Below are 19,327 nucleotides of genomic sequence, written 5' to 3' on the forward strand. Positions count from 1 at the left end.
TGGTTGTACGAATGGTAAATTGTGAATACACAAATAAATCGTAAATTCTGCCTTCTAGTGGAAGACCATTGAATTGCTCGGTCTGTAACTGCGTAGCTGGCTTGGATAGATCACCTAATACTGTCATAAATATTTAATCCTTTTTGTATCACTCACAGCATTTGCAGTATTATATCATTATATATTATTTTTCCTTATTGAGTTAAAACAGAACATTTCATCAAAAGAAACTGTGTAATCTTGTGGCAACATCTTTTTCCATGTCATTAAAACTTAAATGAGACAAAATTTCCTTACCAGGAACAAAAGTAATATTTTTTTTAATTCTGAGGTTTATTCAATGCTTGACCAAGTAAAAACCGTTTGGAAAAGGAAATTTTACAAGAAGTAAAAACAATACAATGAGATATGCATTTGGTCATTGGATTGAAAATCCAGTCTCTAGCAAATAGACAAAAGGAGAAACAATTCATATAACTTAACAGTAAAAAAAAAAAAAAAATTGGTCACAAATTTCTTCGTTTTTACAAAGTCAGTAAGAATAATTTATAGGCTTTATACACTGTTGCTGCCTTTCATTTCTCATGGGATGCAGCCAAGAGAAAGGCATGTACAGCACCAACATTTTAGCAGTAGAAACCCTTCTGTTTGTGTCACTTTCAAGGATGCACCGTGAGTGGAATTGAAAGAAAAAAAAAAAGAGGCCTCCTAGCTCCCTTGTACAATCTCCACCCAGAGAGTGGGTATCGTGTGAGGTGTGAGGGTTGCGGTTAGAAACACAAGGAGCAGCTCATACTGCTACCCTGCAGCTACCCTGTCTGGGTCAGGTGGATAAAAAACACATGTGGCCCCCACTGTGTAAATAGTGCCTTGGGGTTAGCTAGTGTGATTCATTTCATTATACATCCATAAGCGCGATCAGATGAAAAATATAGGGTTCAATTCTTGGACTTTGTGTAAAAAAAAGGCTTCTGATTAAATGACAATACATGTCTATAAGTGCATCATTTTTTTTTTTGCATTCATATAGAAAGGTCAAAAAGTTACTTTGTGCAGCATTGCTCCCTCTTCGAAATCCTTGGCCGTAATCACAGTCTGGGTTTGTCAAAATAAAATAAAACTGCAGAATTTACAAATGAATGTACATTTTGACATGATGGAGTATTAAGGCCACACACAAGACACAGTACCTTGAAGATATACATACACAGTACCTTGAAGATATCTTAAAAAAAAAAAAAAATCAGCTTTAGTTTCTCCAGTTTGTCAAACTTAAATTTGCAAACATTTTGGTACTTTCTATCAAAGAGTGTCTTCAAATGTCAAAGAAGCCCCTTAATGTGGCAGGCTTATGTAAAAACCAAGTACGGAAGCTTGATCAAAAACACACTGTAACAACCACACATGTACAGATTAGCAATAACAAAATATTTAAACTGAGATACTACTGCAATGCTGCGTACATAAAGACAAACAAAAAAGAAAGACAAGGGGTAAAAAGTCAAATGTTTAAACTTGTCCTCCGGCTTCTTGTAAACAGCAATTTGAATGTAATGTTAAACAGCTGAGGATGAAGCAGGGTAGTGGGAGTTGTCGTCTTTTTTATTTTTTCACCCTTCTTGCGAGTACAAAAATGTGAAAAACCAATACTGTCCATTTAAAACAAAAAAAAAAAAATCCCTTTTTCGTCCAGGGGTCATTCGTAGAGTGAGCGTCACTGCATTTGTGAGCGTGATTTGATTTTGGGTCCAGCTTTTGCATGTTATGTTCCGATTAGAAAGAGCGTCGTCGCTAATAAAACACAATTCAAGGATGAGATACGTTCCACCGACAAAACACGGGTCAGTTTACAGTCTAATGAAGGACTCCAGTCAAAATACACAGGAAACCTTCAAGGAATTACTTCTAGTTATTTTATAACAAAGTGTGTGTGTTTGTGTGTGCGGATAACGATTGATGACCTCATTTGGTCTTTCAAGGCACATTTCCACTTCCTGTATCACGACAGTGACTCTAAACATTGGTCAAATAATCCTTCACAAATTCCAAAGAGGCACTACTAGGATCTGAACTTTGCATTGACAAGAGCAAAAGTCACTTTGGCAAAATGCACATTGATCTTAAAAAATAAGGGGAAAAAAAAAAGTCATAAAAAAACAAATAAGTTAATATTACAAAAAAAGGTATCTTGTAATACTGCAGTACATTGTATGTCAGCGTAAAAGGTCCTATTGAAGACACTTTTAATAAACAAAATATTTATTTGTCCTTTGAAATAGTCTTTTTCGGAATCAAAACAGGAATGTTTGCATAGAGTGAGGAGTCTCAGCTTGCAGCTAATAATTGCGCACAAGTGGCACTTTAACAGTCTTGATTTCTGCTATATGGGAAGACTTTTGGATAATGCAGCTGGTGGTTCCAGGGGTGCTGTCCTTCCCCTGCGCCAAGTTGGTCAAGGCCATGGCGGCATTGATCTCCTTCCAGTACGTCTCATCTTTGCCCTTCACCTTTTCCTTGTGTTCTGCTCTGACGCCACCGCTGATGACACGCAAACATGGGCCATGAAGGAAACAAAAACAAAAAAGCAGAAGCAGAGATTAAGATAGGGTCAATAAGTATGGTGTCTTTTTTTTTTTTTTTTTTGCCTTTTTAGCTTTAGGTGATTATTATAATGATATAATAATCTTAATTTAACATCTAGACATTTATAAACACCTTTATAAGGTGCACTGAGAACCTTTAAAGATTTAAAATTTACCATATGGTCCGAAAAATACGGTAAGGCCAAAGACGTTTGAACTCACTTGTCATATTTACTTGATCCATGCTCTGTGGTTTCTGAAAGAAAAAAAAATTTGATGAGTTTATATCATTTTGTGGATAAGAATATTTCTGAAAAAGCCATCAGGAAAGAAAGTAGCTAATCGGATCGAGACTCGTGACTCATAGACTCCATTCTGTAATATTTAGTTCGAAAACAATTCGGCCCCCGCCAATGTAATTGTGAGGAAATCATTTAGCAAAGGACTGAGCGTGAAAGACTTGAGTGGAAATGAAAGAACGCAACGTGAGTCAGCGAGCGCTCTCTTTTCTTTTTTTCTTTCTCCTAAAATGGAAGCAATCATTATCTCATATGTAAATAATTAGCAGGCACTAACGTCGTCATTAGACAATCTAACCAACTTTCTCTTCGGGGCAACTGGTGTGTTTACTTGAATATGCCGTTCAGTAAAAGACGACCAAGTGCGTGTCAGTGTGTGTTCCGCATTGAGTGACGAGTTCGAGACTCGAGCTTTGTTTTCCTTGCAGTGAGTCTTATGACACACTTTTGGCTTTGACGAGGCTAAGCATCTGGATGTCCTCGCCACTCGCTTTCTTTAAGCTACCCAAACACACAACTAAGGCACCCGGGAGCCTTTAAGTAGCTCCATCTTGACCAGGTACCCGAAAACTTACAGACACCAAAACATTCTGCAGAGAGCCAATTTTATTTTTAGTCCAAAATATACCAATGTTTTTCTTTCTCGTAATTTTGAAACTTTAAAGGCTCACGTTTAAGACAAACCTGTCCGGATAACCCTCGAGAGAAACACAACTTCTCGTTTTTGATCATTGGCAGACAAAAGATGAGAGGAACGGGGACGTGTAGAAACCGCAAAATGAAAGTCCCTCAAAGCATTCCAATTAAATCCTCTGGATTGTCCCTGAGGTCCTATCAGTGCTCAGTCTTTATTTGGCTTTATCAGAAAGGCATTTTCCTTTATTGACATTGTTCAGGTCTCTGTGCTCTACGTGTTCACCTCTACTAGGAAGTTCTGTAACACCCTCTGGATCCAGGTACAGGACATGGACCATTCCGGTAGCTCTCTGCCAAAATAAACGCAAGGCTTCCTGTCAATGTTTGGCTTTATGCTTGGTGGAGTATCAGCACTTCTACAATTCCCAAATATTTTTATGAAAACTCTTTTTCAGCTTCTGTTTTTTTCAATGTTATTATTGGGAGTCGGATTGCTTCGATGAGTAACTACTCGGTCGATGTTTGAGGAGAGTGAAGGCATCCTCTTCATTCCATTTCCATCTGTTCTCTCTGCTAGACTGCGGATTGGCAACATCCACCATCATCACAGCGGTGTAATTATAGGGCCAATGTTCATATGATGTTTATATTCCCCTATGATATATTAGCTCAGTGTTTGGCTCGTCGTTGGCAGCGACGACAGTAGCAAGTAGGTCGACTTCGCTGACATGAAAGACACGCAACATGTGGGGTGAAAATGTGTGTTTGTGTGGGCAGACGCTCGCCGGGTGTGTGTGTCTTTCCATCCACCTTTTAAAGTGTTTTCACTATGTGTGAGGCAGCCACCTGATCCATTCAGAACATCCAGCATGTCAAGCCAAGAAAATTTATGATTCAGAATAACCAATTCGGGTTAAGTGGCTTGTACAGACAATACAAAATGATATAACAGATGCGCTAGTTTGCTAATTTTCAGTTTCCAACGACCAAAGCATGAAGAGTAGGCAATCATCGTTGGTCCCTCTATTTCTTTGTACCGTATTTTCCGCACTATAAGGCGCACCGGATTATAAGGCGCACCTTCAATGAATGGCCCATTTTAAAACTGTCCATATATATAAGATATATACATTTGACCCGCGGGCCGGACTTTGGACACGCCTGCTGTAGTGGCTCAATATTGGTCCACATATAAGGCACACCTGATTATAAGGCGCACTGTCGCCTTTTGAGAAAATTAGAGGTTTTTAGGTGCGTCTTATAGTGCGGAAAATACGATAGTCCATAGTTCTTGGCGGATAAACCAGGAACCTTAAAGGATGGGCTGATCTAGTTTGATTTCAGGATTTTATACTAAATGCAAAACTGACTGGTGGACTCGGACACCTGTATTCACTTCTTGTATCCCCCAACCATTAAATCTGATACGGCTATTCTAAAAAAGTTTCCAAAGATATGTGCCTAAAACATCTTCAAGCCAGACACTTTAAAACAATAGCTTTGCCAAAGACCATAGGGATCTCCATTAAAAGACTAACAAATATATAGATATGTATTTTTATTTCAAGTTCAGAGGAGTCGTTGCTTTTGGGCTCCACTGACAATGGGGTTTCACGCAACACCGAACGGGAAAACTAAGAAGTCTGACGGTTTCTGGCATGGGGCTGTTAGTCCAAAAATACTAGCTCACTTAACATCCCTGCGGGGTGATGGTGGGAGGGCATGAAGAAGGCAAAAAGAGAGAGAAAAAAAAACAAAAAACCTCACGAAAATGAAGGGGGAACATAAACCAGAGCTGACAAATTAAAGAGAGGATGAGGTTACACCTGTCCGGTTGAGTGCGCCCCATTATCATCATTCCCATGTGGCGCTGTTGTTAGCAACAAACAATAAACAAGCTCTGCATTACGACCACGAATAAATGTACTAACACATGCTTTTATATTTACAATATGTGGGAAAGCCTCTGGCAAGGTGGTGAGCTCATCGTACTTAAGAAAAATTAAATACCGCCTAAAAAGTTGAGGACTGTATCAAAGATTTTGAAGGTTCAACCACTAAAATAGAATTTTAAACTCCGAAAGAGAGAAAGTGAAGTGAACAGATTTCCACTGAAACATCTCATCGGCATTCCGCTCGACTCCAACCTGCAACCGTAGGTCAAGACTTGAACAGATCACGGTGTAATTAGAAAGTCCTTTTGGATGTTTCTGGCAGCCCGAATATGAGTCAGGGGTTACTGTCATCATCGGCCATCGGCTGGAAAACGTATTAACCAGTTTTACCGCCTTTGCAATGACGCAACTTTTACCAAAGCCTCATTCAAATTGCTGGACTTACACATGTGAATGCTCGGACACAGGTTTTTACTTCAAATCAAAGTGGAAGGAGCAGATAACGACATCTCCCGATGCGGTTTTCTGATTTGAAACCGAGCCAGGGTTTTGATTAGGAGGCACGACGCCGTCGATGCCTTTGGGTTTGCTCGAATTCAGCTATTGTTAATCATTTGTATGTTTAACAATGTCAAGAGCGGTCTGTCGTCAAATTTATTATTTGTCCTTGTAACACGCACTTATCCTGCCCGTATCCATCACTTGCGGCCATTTAGCCAAAGACATTAAACACGCTGCAAATGGCAGCCTTGCACTGTGTGACATTTACAAACCCATCAAGAAGGCTTTCGGAACAGAAGTGAAGAACCAGTCTGAGCAAGATGAAGAAACAAGCTTGTTCCCAGTATTTTAACGCTGCCAAGTTGTCACTGTGTTTACGTGGACCAGTAAACAGAGTGTAATCAGGGCTCCAGTAAATCAGCCAGAAGGAGAAGACAAGAGAAGTAAATATATTGTCAAAGTTTGTGTCTTCTTTTTTGCAAGCCAGACTGCTGCAGGGACGCCACGGACAAACAACAGACTATCATTACCGTGATGAAGAAGATCAGAGTTTATGTCATGTAGCCTGACAACACGAGTCGTACAAAAATGATCAACACAGGAGATTCAAAAGTAAACAGTGAGAGTCACACCGCAATGACTTCACCACAAACGGGATGTGCTTGGTGATGAAAGGATGAAAATGTTTCACACCAAAGCAGGTACTAATGACTGGCTTTGAGCGTTACCGTATTTTTTTGAAAATAGTAGCCAGGAGTGTTTACTGCCGGGAGCACTTTGTGTTTATTTGAAGGAGGTGTCTGTTCGAGTGGAGGCATTTATTCACACTCGTGGTTGTTTATAAGGCTGGAGACGAGAACATATATTCCCTGACTTGAATTAGATGGAGAAAAATGTTGTTAGATGCAGAAAATACGATTGTAGACATTTCTCACAACAGAATGGAAACAGTTTCCTTCATAGCCGACTGTGTTCTCCGAAAGCGATGACCTGATTGTGGGCGTGTCAAGTTGATGATATAAAAATGATCAGTTGGAGAAGGCTCGGTATGAGTTTGGTATAAACAATGTCTGCGTTGGTCAGTCGACATCGCCGCAGGAGTGACGGTTAGAAAGAGGGTCATACCGCAACTCTGCCAACTTTTCTTCGTTCCCACTGTCGGATCTGCCACTCCCTCAAGGACACTTTTTATTTTACGTCATTGCGGACAACAATGTTGCGACGGCTTGAATTGCACTTGTGTGTAGAAATACAAGACACATCTTTAATCCAAAGGTCACTATTAAACCAGTATGATACCGATACGTGAAACCTGCCGGCGGCCACTAACTTCCTCCAGACCTTCACGTCTTTTCCACATCAATGGAGTCACTTGCACTGCATTAGCCATCTGGCTACTGTATTCATCAACTCCAGTCCATAAAGTAGTAATTCTCGCCAAATATGACTTTCTCAACCTTGTGTAATGTGTCTGACCCAGATCACTCAGTCTGCTCTGGCAAGGACTTATTTGGCGAATAATGATCTATACGATACCGGACAGGGCGAAATCTAGTACCGAGCAAGAAGAAAAACATTCAGCCAGATTCCTGCCATTTAATATCCCATTAAAGGGTCATTTGGCATGGACCCCTGGCATGTGGGATGGAATTCTACTGTTCCTTGCCTTCAATGAAATTCCCCAAAGGCTTTGGACTGTAGGTGTGTGTGTTTGGACTGGACGTTGTGTGTGTGCAGCTTGTGAATGGTAGGTGTGTGTGTGTGAGTCATTTTAAGCCAGCAGAAGTTTAGTTTTCCATCGGGGTAAATCTACACCCTCCATCTCTCCCATGTCTGACTGCCCTCTGTAGTCAGAGATAACAATGCGGGTTCACGACACCATTAATGGACTACATTTTTTTTTTTTTTTGCCAATGATGGTTGCCAGGGATGCCACTTCCGCCTTGACCAATCACAAGTGATCCGTTGAAAGGAATTCTTGAAGAATGTGCCAAAAGAAACTGATTGTGTTTTTGTCCTCCTCTCCTTTTGTGTCCTTTTACTGACTGAAAATGTAAAACACATTGCCGTGGAATGTTTCATACGGTATGTCCCCTTTAAAAAATCGGATTTTCCAAAACGGGTGATCAAATCAGAAGTCACCTATCCTCAGGCGACTTTTGTAAACTTCTGGCAAGACTAAAATATCATATTAATATGAAGTAGCTACTTCCAATTAGAAGCATACAGACAGTCCAATGAAATTGTCCTTGAATTGTATTCCATTTAAAATCAAGTCACGCTTGGTCTCCAAGCCGACTTTCCTCACTATCTTTCGATCCAAAAGGATTTCTACCATTTTTCACAACAAAACACACACTTATAATAAAAAACACATTTGCTCAAGTGAGGAACTTTGAACAAAACAAGCTGCTAAAAATCCACTCAATGCTGCAGAATGTGTCCATGTTAACCACAATGTATAAAAAATGACTATTGGTTACAAAGACTGAGTTTAAAAAGAATTTAAAAAAAAGAGTTCAGTGTTTGAAGAAGAACCAGCACAGATGTGGCCTTCACGGTTGAGCTGAGCCACAGTGTCAAAGGTCTTAGGAAATGACATTGGAGAGAACGCAACATACCGGATTCTATTGTCTTTCTTTTTAGATTCTTAGATTAGTCGGTGAGAAAGATAAAACACGTGGCTGGATTATGAATGGAAGCATTGTGCTTTCTGCAGACCTTTTTAATTCTTTTTTCCAATAAAATAACAAAGCAGACGAGATGAAGCTTTATCTTGGTCGATAGATTGTTTTCCATTCTGAAGAAAAATATTTAACAACATTTTATAGGACACTCATAAAACTACTGGAAGATTAAATATTTCTACTAGTAATATTTAATGGAGCATAAGATTTTTTTTCTTTTGTGACTTTTTGTGCAAGTGATCACATCTATCCAACAATAACTACTTGTTGCCAGTCATTGAGATGGGTTAGTTAAGGATCCTGGACTTGTTGATCTTTAGAAATTTTCTAAATAATACTGCCTGTGACGCGTGTACTTTGAAGGACTGGAAGTGGAGAAGATGAAAAGCAGGCCAAGCAGTAGTCTTAAGGGAGAGCATGTTCCATACAGCCTTGTTGTGTCTGGCTTGCAACAGCTTGGTCAGAGTAGCCGGCTGGAGGGAATTCCTCGTCTGCTCTGAGTGTGTGCTCCAATGTGTGAACATGTGTGCTACTGGGACTCATAACTGCATTAAGAAAATGGCATTCCTCGACACAGGCGCCGTATCAAATACAACAAGGCAGATGGGATGTGTGTGTGATTAACAGGCTTAGGAATAACATCGCAGCTGCACAAAGTAAAACAAAAGTGTGCAGATGGAAGGGGACACAGAGTTAAAGATGGCGAAGGAATGCAAGAAACATGGCTCCTTACCAGCGCGATAAACAAAGTTCGCCTCAGCCTCCGAAGAGGTCGGCGAGAGCAGATCGTCGTCGTACTCGTTGGAACTGAAGGAGCCCGAGTGGTTCCTCTTGCGAGCGTCCATCACGGCGTTGGCCACCATGACGTGGCGCAGAGAGTCGTTGAGATAGCGGTGCAACAGGCTGCTCTTGTATTTCGGCGGGGAGACGTAGTCGTCCGCCAGCGAGGCCGCTTCGTTAGCTGAGCGGAGGCCCGCTCCCATCCCCATGGCCATTCCCATCATGGCGGAGCCTTCCTTTTTAATGACACTCTGGTACATGGGCTTGGTGAGCTCCACGGCGCCGTTCTGGGTCCTCTGAGGGTTGTCGCCATCTGAGACATTTAAGAATTCATGTAGAAATTTAAAATTATTGAAGACTCATGCACTTGTGATTTATTAATATATCCTGAATATACTATCCAGTATATATGTCTGTGCGTGTGTGTATATATAGTTTGTTTTTGTCTTAACCCTCCATGAGAATTTGGCCATTTCATTCAGACATACCAAAACATGTTTACATTTGTAACTGCTCATTATCACAATATGGAAGCCACCATGGGAACAAACACAAATCCGAAGCGGTAAAGTCAAACAAGTTGAATTTGAGTCACAATTGGAGACATGTAGGTGGATTAATAGAGTCAAAGAGTGGAATATGACGTTTGTCTCGGCTTGATGTCACTGGTAATTATTTCTATAATATGTTGTTTTTTTATGATTTTTAATGACACCTTTCGATGCCATCGAGGTGACTAATACTGTATATAATTTTAAAATGTAATTACTAGCCATGTTTAAGGGCAGTCTGTGCATGCGCAGTAAATGATGAAAAGCTCAATAAAATGAACTAATGTTTAATTTCCGTTGGCATTCCACTCCAGAGAATAAAGCAGTTGAGAAATGTGAGAGCGAACCATAATGGATGGGAGATTGTTTCCTATCCATTTAAAACACATTGCCCCTTTTATTTCCGTCTGCGTAAAGTTTACAGCACTATCCGTGGCACTGTGCACTGCTAAGGTAATCACATTAAATGAGAACTCTGATGAAAGAAGCAGAGGAAGTGGAGAAAAAACAATGTTCTGGCAAATCAGATATCAGGGGGGAAATCAAGATGGATGGTTTTGTAGTTTGAGCAGGTTGGGTGTATTCTAAGCCAAATTATAATCACAGCTCATGAAGGTATACGTTCACCGTGCAGACTACTTCTATTCTAAAACCATCCAAACAATGTCGATCTGCCTTTATGATCGCATGGTCGAAGTCTGGCACCTCCTTAAATAAACATCTTAAACATTTTCTTTTGGGTGTGCAAGAGTATCTGCGAAACAAGGTAGAGGAGTTCACCAAAGAAGAATGGTCAACGGGTCAGCGGGGTCACTCCCCGTATAAATAACCCCTGGAGCAAAAAAGCATAGACTTTAAAAATAATGGTGGGCCTTTTCGGTGTATGGGTCAAATGTGGGCTAAGGCTGCGGAAAACTTCATAACCATAATGTGACAGGGGGGAAGAGTCCGGGAGATATAGCGAGCCACTGGTGGTACAATGGCATGCGGCGGACACAATGCAAACAACATGCGCGCATTCCTTTGCAGCCGCACGCTCGGCCTCGGCCTCTCAAAGGACCTAATTAAAGATTACTCACACCACAGCGCTCTTCCTCTCTGTTCAATCTCTCACTATGCGAGTATACACCGTGTGTTTTTTGTTTATGTATTTATCCCCCCGCGCAATGTTTTCTGTCCTGTCAGTGGCTAGCGAGGGGCAATTCTTGCAGCATGTGTTTGCACTAAGTACATAGCTGAAAGAAAGTTAGTCATTCACAATTGCAGACTGGGCGACGGAGGTTGGCTAAGCAGGGTGTCTTAATAACAACGTTTTAAAGCCCACCAGCCTCAGCGACTCGAAGCTAGCCGTGTAGATATATTGTACTCAGAATAGAGATAGTTCGAGCGGAGCGTCCTTCGTACCGTCTGAGCAGCTGTCGTCGCTGCTGACGCTCAGTCTCTCCGCATTGCCTTGAACATATTTGTTGTAAAGCTTGATCCGAAGCGCCCAGCTCAGGTCGGGCTGCCTCACCGTGTTCTTCAGCCGCCTCCTGGCATTGGCGAACCAATTGGAAACCTGACAGAGAAATGAAAGTTCGGAAATACGACGTTATTGTCTTGACTGGATCCGCACGGACAGTGAAACATAGACTTTATAAAAACGTCTGCTCAGACTTGACAGAGCGAAATAGGACGGTTACTAAAAGGAATTCCAGACAGTTTCATCTCATATTTTCTGCACCTAACACCTTCCACATGCTGGACGGCCAATAAAAATCAGCTATTATTGATAAATGTTGACTTAGATGGATGTCCTCTATCTTTATTCTGGATTCACTTGGCCTCATTTCAATAAAACATAGATCCAGCGCTGACCTCAAGTTAAGATGGAAAGAAAAGACACTCGAGCTCTTTCTTCCTTTTATTGGGAAAAAAGACAATTTAATGTTAGACTAGAATAACTTTTCACGCTCAGTTGATTTTGCCATTCTCTTAAATCTCCACTTGTTGCTATGCAGAATTTTTCATACGAAGGAAATTAAATCAAAAACTAGCATACGATACACATTGTGATAATCCAAACTACATTATGTATAAAGATAAATCTACTATAAATAAAATACTATATAAAATGCTGGATCTGGTGTGTACCCCACCACCAGTGGGAGTGCGAAAAGAAAAATCACAGCAGTTATAAGAAGGTAGAAATAATATCCACGGGTGCACGAGTGTAATAAAATAAACAGCTCAAGTTGTAAAAACATGTTCTCCTCACAGCCTGTCAGTTCCAAAACTCAAGTTCACATCTAGCATTTTTTTTCCCCGAGCTGATTAGACACACACGCGCAGACGCGCGCTCGCACGTGTGCGTGACAAAGACAGAAGGCCGCAGGCAGACCCACCTGAACCAGGGTCATCTGTGAACCCAGAGCCAGCAGAATTTTCTCGGTCTTAGTGGGGTAAGGGTTGTCTCGGTGCTTGTACAGCCATTGCTTGAGCGGTCGTGCCATGTCTTGCAGGGCCTGACGCTTGTGTCGCACTTTGCTGCCGCCGGGTCGACCCCTGATAGATGGAACAAAATGTAGTCCAATATATTTTCCATGCAGTACATAAAAGTCACGAGTAGAGACCGACGAGACCCAATGTCAGGTATTGGTATCGGTACTCACGACCGGTACTCAATGATAATGATTGAGAAGTTAGAAGAATTGAAAATTGACATTGATTTTAAGCAATTGTAAGGAAAAAAAATGTAATAAGGCTTTCTTAAGATTATCAATCATTGCTTTTGTGGAGATATTTTAGTACTAGTGATACCGGTACTCAAGAATTATTACTCAAGTAGTATTACTCAAGAATTGAGGGTGGAAAAACGTGATTTCGAACAGCCCTTGTGATGAGCCACATTAACCTGACACAACCCGAGTTGAAGCAGAAATTTAGCCTTGACAAAGAAAATAATGCTCTGTTTTGATTGACACTGTCTGTCAGAAAGTTATTCACTTAAACAATACATGTATTTTTGTTGTTATACTTTACAGTAGTGCAGAACTGCACTCCGTCATACTGAAAAGTTTATTTTTTCTTGGCTTTGAGCTTTTAAATAAACGATACCCACCACTGTGAACTAATAATAAACATATTGTTGAATTAACAAATAGCATCAGTTAGCTCTTTAAGACCGATTAGTTTTCCATTTGACATTTATCTCGCACGTCAAACTCAGCCTCAATTACACACGTGGAGTTAACACTGCAGCTTGATGTAAAAAGTGGCCCAAAGACCATGAAAGGGGGATTAGATGTTTATTTATCAAGCAAGTAATGTTTCACAGCTTCCAGGTGGGAGCAGTAGCTTGTGTGAAATTGTCAGTCATGACATATAAAGTAAGCATACAATGGGATGGTAATTTTCTCATCCTAAATCTGCAATTAAGCTTAAAGAGGAGTAATTGCACCACCAAAAAGACTATAAAATGATGACATCATTTTCCATTTCAAAAACTGTCTGTTTTTAGAGAGGCACCTGTACGAGACACAACTTTGGCATTTTGGAAACCTGTAGATGTCAGTATGGTGCAGGACTCCGGGCCCCTCCTTTATCTCCCGAAAAAGCTTGCACACGCAACATTTGAGTCTAACCTCATTCTGAGGTTGGTGTTCTCCAAATATTTTTCTTGTAATCTAGATTGGAATGAACATCTTTAAAGAACATTTTACTCCCTGTTCTGAACATTGGTTTAAACAATGGCCTCACTTGCACACACACACACACACGCAACTTTACATCTCTGTTTGGAGGTTACACTTTGAAACACCTGACAAGCACATAAACTCATATCTCTGTCCCTGAAGGTTTCCAGTTAAGGTCACTGAACCCTCATATTTGCTCAATTAAGGAAAAACAAAAAAAATATTACAATAAACAATCTTTTCTTACACCTGTTCCCTGTCACAAAAAATAAATAAAATTCTTGGAGAACTAACACATGGCCCCTGTGTGATGGATTAGACCACACAGAAAGTTGAAGGGCAAGTGTATTTATTGGAAGCAGATGGAGAGATCTATGAGACAGCTACTGAATAAGGCTGACCTAGTTATTACACCAGAATTAACTAAATGAACAGCACTGATCAAAATATTCATCAATTAATTAATAAATGATGCTACATTGCGGACAATAAGGTGTTTACAACTTGACCATTTGGATGCGCTTGGTCACGTCCAATTGCGCACGCATGCAAAGACGCACGAGACAACGCCTTATGATTTCAAAAGTAATCAGGTGTACGTCTCAAATGAACTCAATGTCCCCGTCTTGTCAAAACGCTGAATGATAATAATTCTGTGCGCTCTGAGTGTTTTTTGTTTTGTTTTTTTTATCCTTACCCGTTCCGTCTATGTCTGATGGCCTGGTTGTCCATGATGGCCTGGTTGCTGGACAGAAGGTCCGGATGTTGTCCGTCCATGACTTCCAAGTAATTTCTGCTGCTCATCTCCACCTCATTGGCCTTCTCCTCAAACAGAACCTGGCCGCTCAGTTTGTTAAACACGATGGCGTTCATCTTTGGCCAGATAGTCCCCGAGTTGCGCAAAAATGAAAATATCCCCTCGGGTGCGTCACAGTGCGCAAGTGGCTTTCCTGTGAAGAACACGCGCTTGTTTAGTGATGATGGACTTGCAAAATCGCTCTATTAAAATCTCACGCGTCGTTTGCAGCGTTTTGTTTCACTGCTCTTTAAAGTTTGTTTTTACTGTTAACATAAATTCCAGCTTGGTTTATACAAGACTATGAATTTAAACGGAACTATTGCGCTAAATGTTTTTGATTCAAGCTGCGTTGAAATAACAACCCCTTCTTATCATTAAAACAAACATCATTCGGCTTTAAAAAAAAAGCAATGTACAGAAGATTGATGCATCAATTGCAAAAGTGCATGCGGCAAATGTTTAAACATTCATTTAAATGTTTTATCCATGCAACGTGGATTAATTAAGCTGCGCGTTTTAAACGCATCACAAACACCAATGCAGAATAGACTATTGTCTTTGCATTTATAAATTACCATAATTGCACTTGTTGCGCGTAACAACGTGCGCGTAGATTTGCGCGACTGAAACTTAAATGAATTCGGTGCAGAATAAGTTCTCGGCTTTGTATTGTAAGTGAATCCCACTCAGGTGCACGGTTATCCTCTGCATCCCAAATTTAAGGCGCAAAAAAACAAAACATTTGCATGCGTCAGCATCCTTATTTCGTGCTTCATTTACCTGTCACGGGCTCCTCCTGAGTCAGTCCGCAATGTAGAGCAGTAATCCTGTCTCCTCTGGCCCATTCCCCACTCACATGTTCCTCTCTGGAGGTCTTGTGCCCAAAATCGCGGAGCTCCGGCTCCTCTGCAGCTTTATCCGGCGACCTGCGCCGCTCAGCCCGGGACTCTGAATATGTCACCCCGCTCATGTTTCCTCGCACACAAGCTGAGCCTGCGAACATACTGGGGATGGCTTAGGCCGGTTCATGGGCAGGGTCGACGGGCGGGAGGGAGGCTCCGGGGGCGGGGGCGAGGCACCGTGCAAAAAGTTAACCGTGACAAGTTCATCTGGTTTAAATACAATGTGACTCAACTCAATTGCACAATCTGATATTGATGTAGTCTTACTTTTTAATTGGGGGAAGTCATCTAGTGATCATGTTTTGACATCTATGGAGTTGTTTTTGCAACTCTTAGCAAAAATCCATCTAATTAAAATATGCATTTATTTAAATATGACCATCCTGACTAGGATATCATTCAAAATCAGCAGGGCGTTTACTATGATTAAAATCACACAACTTGAATTTTTTTTCTTGCTTCATGAAAATCGTCATCGTCACGCCGTTCTGAGTCTGACTAATATTCAAGCTATTATTTTCCTCTAATTAGACAAACTGCCCACAGCAAAAGCCGCTATCAAATACACAACTGGCGTGTTTTCCTGCAACATAAATTATTCCATCAGGAGCAAACTCAATCTACATTCCCAAAAAGTGGATTCAGGCTGTTTATAACCACGCGGTCGCTGATTACATCTGATCAACCCTCTCATTGACTTCCATTATAAAACTTGTCACGTGATGTGCTCGTGAGTCATAAGCTCCGAGGTCCTCAGCTGTGTGTTCCTTTGGGGTTTATCCAAGGTAGTGATTCGAAGGAGGTGACTAAGCAGCAAGACCCATAAGAAGAATCGGGGATCTGTGTAATTGCTGTTTATTTGTGCTTATTTTCATTTAATTGGGGAGGTTAACTTTTACTAACGGCAAACATGTTCTCTTCTGAGTTGGCGAGTGGTACAATCACTTCAATTAAGGTCAAAGAGGGTTTATTTGCTCAAGTTTCTTGGGCTTTCCTTCTCACCTGATGTGAACTTGTGTTACCTGCCATGACCTCCCCGAGAGAAACGTTCACTAAATGCCTTTTGTACTTTTGTGTTTCTTACAGAGCTCTAAACCAGAGGTGGAACACCAAAAAAAAAAAAATCGTACCAGTGAGATGATGTGTGATGTGACTTCAGAGAAAGCAACAAAGTGCTGTCTCTCAATCTCAAGGTATTTCAATCCGAATTATTTTTTAAATCTCTTTTCCAAAACGTGCCCCTCAATTAAGGTGATGTTTTTACTCTAGACTTAAATCTGTGTAAACCAAGTTGGAATTATACATTGCAGCACGCAGACTTACTGGGTTAAAAGCCACAGACGTATTTGTTCACTGCTTTGCCTGCCATGATGGAAAAAGTGACTAGGAAGAAATTTGCGAGGTTGTTTGAAATGACCCAATTACTGTTTTTCAGATGGGGTTAAATCATTTAGCACACAAATTTGCCATTGAAAACGCGCACTGAAAGCAATCAAGAATCAAAACCGAATGTTATTAGACGTTGCTGGAACTGGTGCCCTAAATTACAGTGTGGCATAATTGCAACTCACAACACCCATTTCTTAAACCTTCCATGCCTGTTGTCTTTCTATTTATGGCTTCCCAAGGGAATAAAAACAAATGACTACTAAAAACACACATGCACACTTTAAAGGGAAAATGCCTGATGAATGAACGTGTTAATGTTTGCTTTGGAAAACTGACCCAAGTCTAATTCAGTCAAGCAGAATGTGTTTGGAGCATAATAAAACGAAATAAAAATATTATTATTATTATTATTATTATTATTATTATTATTATTATTATTATTATTGGAGAGCTGGATATGTTTGGTCCCTGCACTACTTGGCCCTAATGCAAGTGAACTGTTACAGTCAATAATCTTGCCAAAATAGGAAACTTTTTTTGTGCAAAACTGCAATGACTGAGGGAACAAGATACTGCAACTCATCAAATGTCCTCTAATGTACTGCGAGGTTGTAAACATGAAAACCAAGACATGCATGCACATTGTTGCCCTCTATGACCAATCAAGCAACAGTCATACTCTGTGAATCTCGTCAAATCAGAGCTTTGTCTAAAATTTCACAATTTCTCCAATTTCATGGTCAGGTGCATTAGAAAAGAAGTTAACATAGCTGACAAGCATATAGAACCCGAGGCCCTTCTTTAACAACAATCAGAAAGAAAAGCTAAAGAGGGTCATTGAAATGCTCCAATTTAAAAGCTGTATTAAATTTTCTGCTCTGATTGAGAGGAGCAAATCCATCAAAAGCAGCCATTACATTGCACACGTGTACCTAATAATGTGTCCTCATAGTAGAACTGTCCGATCACACCAAAAAGTAATACTTAAATACATATCTAGCTCTAGTATAATTGACAAACATCTTGAAAGTCACTAACAAGGCAGTTAAAGTTTAATTTGCAGACCTGCAAACATTGCATTAGGAAAAAAAAAAGGATGGAGCTGAGAAACTAGGAAATGTTTGCTGAGTAAATAAATAAAATGAGAAGTGGGACCACTTGTGTGCCATTTTAGATCTTCAGGCAAACATCTAAGTCCACTTTTTGGACCTGAATGGCATTATCGAGTATACTTAATTGTGATTAACCCTAAAAAGTTTTTTTTTTTTTTTTGCAAGCTAGGTTATAATAGTTTGTATTAGGTTTAGTGTTCTTCTTCTCATCATCCTTTAAACGCAATATGATACGCTAACACTTAATGAATGAAAAGTTTATGCTTCGAACCTACAAAAAAAAAGCTTGACTTTGTACTTAAAGGCCAAATCTGTCATGTTTAGTAGGATAATAACAAACATTACTGAAACCTTAATGGAGATGTTTGTATCCTTGTAAATGTGACCCAGATGCTGCGGTATTTGCTCACTCGTTTCTCTATTTATTTATTGTCAAGCTTGCTTGATATTTACACTGTATGGAAGTGAATGTCAGAATTCATACGTAAAAGTCAATTTAAAATACAAAAAAAAGTGGATAGCAGGAGATCTCATTAGGTGCTTTTAGGATTCGCCAGGAAGCGGATACATGGCCGCTGAGCAAACACGAGGTGAGCGCGACACCAGACGCTCCTACCATGGTGGGAGCTCGCTGGAATGATAGAAAGGCTAATACACGGTTGGAGAACAGGAGCTGTGTTCTGCCTCTCTTAACTTGGACGCGGCTCTGAGAAGGCTGTTGTGCGCACGTGTATTTTTTATGGCAATGCAGCGAGACAACATTGCTGCCAACTGCTGTGATCTTATATTAAAAAAAGCTTCCTAGCCATTGAAAAGGTAGGGCGGAAAGCTGCTTTAAGTCCATTCATTATTTTTTATGAAATGTTTCAAAAAAGCACTTAGGAAAATGTGAGAAACCTCGAAAGACACATCGAAAGACACGATGTCAAATCAAAAGGGCGACGCAGAAACGATTCCACCAGACTCCCTCGATTATTTCGCCTAAAATGGCCATTTTAGATTCCCAGGTGAAGTCAGGCCAGTGGTGAGACATGAGGCCCTCATTTCCCCTGCACAACATCAACAGGGATATCCCTCCACTATTTCCATGTGAAGCAATGAGAAAACATGAGATGTTGAAAGGTGACCAGGAAGGCCAACGCTGGACGTAATTGCTGCCTATGCTGAAGCGCGCAGGCCTAACCTCTAATTTCCCCTTGAATAATGTCGCAGTGTCGGACAGCGAGCCAGAAAAAGTGGCACTTTCTTTTCTAAGAGGGTTTGCGGCACAACTAATACTCTCAGCTGTGGCTTGAAGACCAAAAAGCAGACTGTGACATCCTCCCAGCTTTTCCCTTGCGCTCCACAAGGTTCGGATTGAACGTCAAACATCTCGTCACAACGTCAACAATATTAGAAACCCCCTTTTTATCCTTAAATATTATTATCAATGACATCATAATGACAGGCTGTTTGAAAAGAACATAAAGGGTGGATGAAAAAGTCACTTTTTTTTTTTTAAAGCAGTTCCTGATGTTTTG

General features: G+C 40.5%; 1 protein-coding gene and 1 long non-coding RNA gene across 2 annotated transcripts in view; one reads left to right on the plus strand and one right to left on the minus strand.

The window, feature by feature from the left end:
* Window positions 1-776: 776 nt before the first annotated feature.
* mkxa (mohawk homeobox a) lies at window positions 777-15,421 on the minus strand. Its single transcript, XM_049749271.2, has 7 exons — window positions 15,185-15,421; window positions 14,303-14,555; window positions 12,316-12,475; window positions 11,336-11,489; window positions 9,334-9,693; window positions 2,805-2,838; window positions 777-2,538 (listed from the first exon to the last, which is right to left on the minus strand). The coding sequence occupies exons 1-7, from the start codon at window positions 15,405-15,407 to the stop codon at window positions 2,337-2,339; spliced, it is 1,386 nt and encodes a 461-aa protein (XP_049605228.1). The 5' UTR covers window positions 15,408-15,421; the 3' UTR covers window positions 777-2,336.
* An 888-nt stretch (window positions 15,422-16,309) lies between these two features.
* Window positions 16,310-19,327, plus strand: part of LOC125985767 (uncharacterized) — a 68,337-nt gene continuing 65,319 nt past the window's right edge. Inside the window, exon 1 of the long non-coding RNA XR_007487435.2 lies at window positions 16,310-16,499. This is a non-coding gene — a long non-coding RNA (uncharacterized lncRNA). The remainder of the gene's footprint in view (window positions 16,500-19,327) is intronic.

This window comes from Syngnathus scovelli, chromosome 18 (assembly GCF_024217435.2).
Source record: "Syngnathus scovelli strain Florida chromosome 18, RoL_Ssco_1.2, whole genome shotgun sequence".
NCBI classification, from domain to species: domain Eukaryota; kingdom Metazoa; phylum Chordata; class Actinopteri; order Syngnathiformes; family Syngnathidae; genus Syngnathus; species Syngnathus scovelli.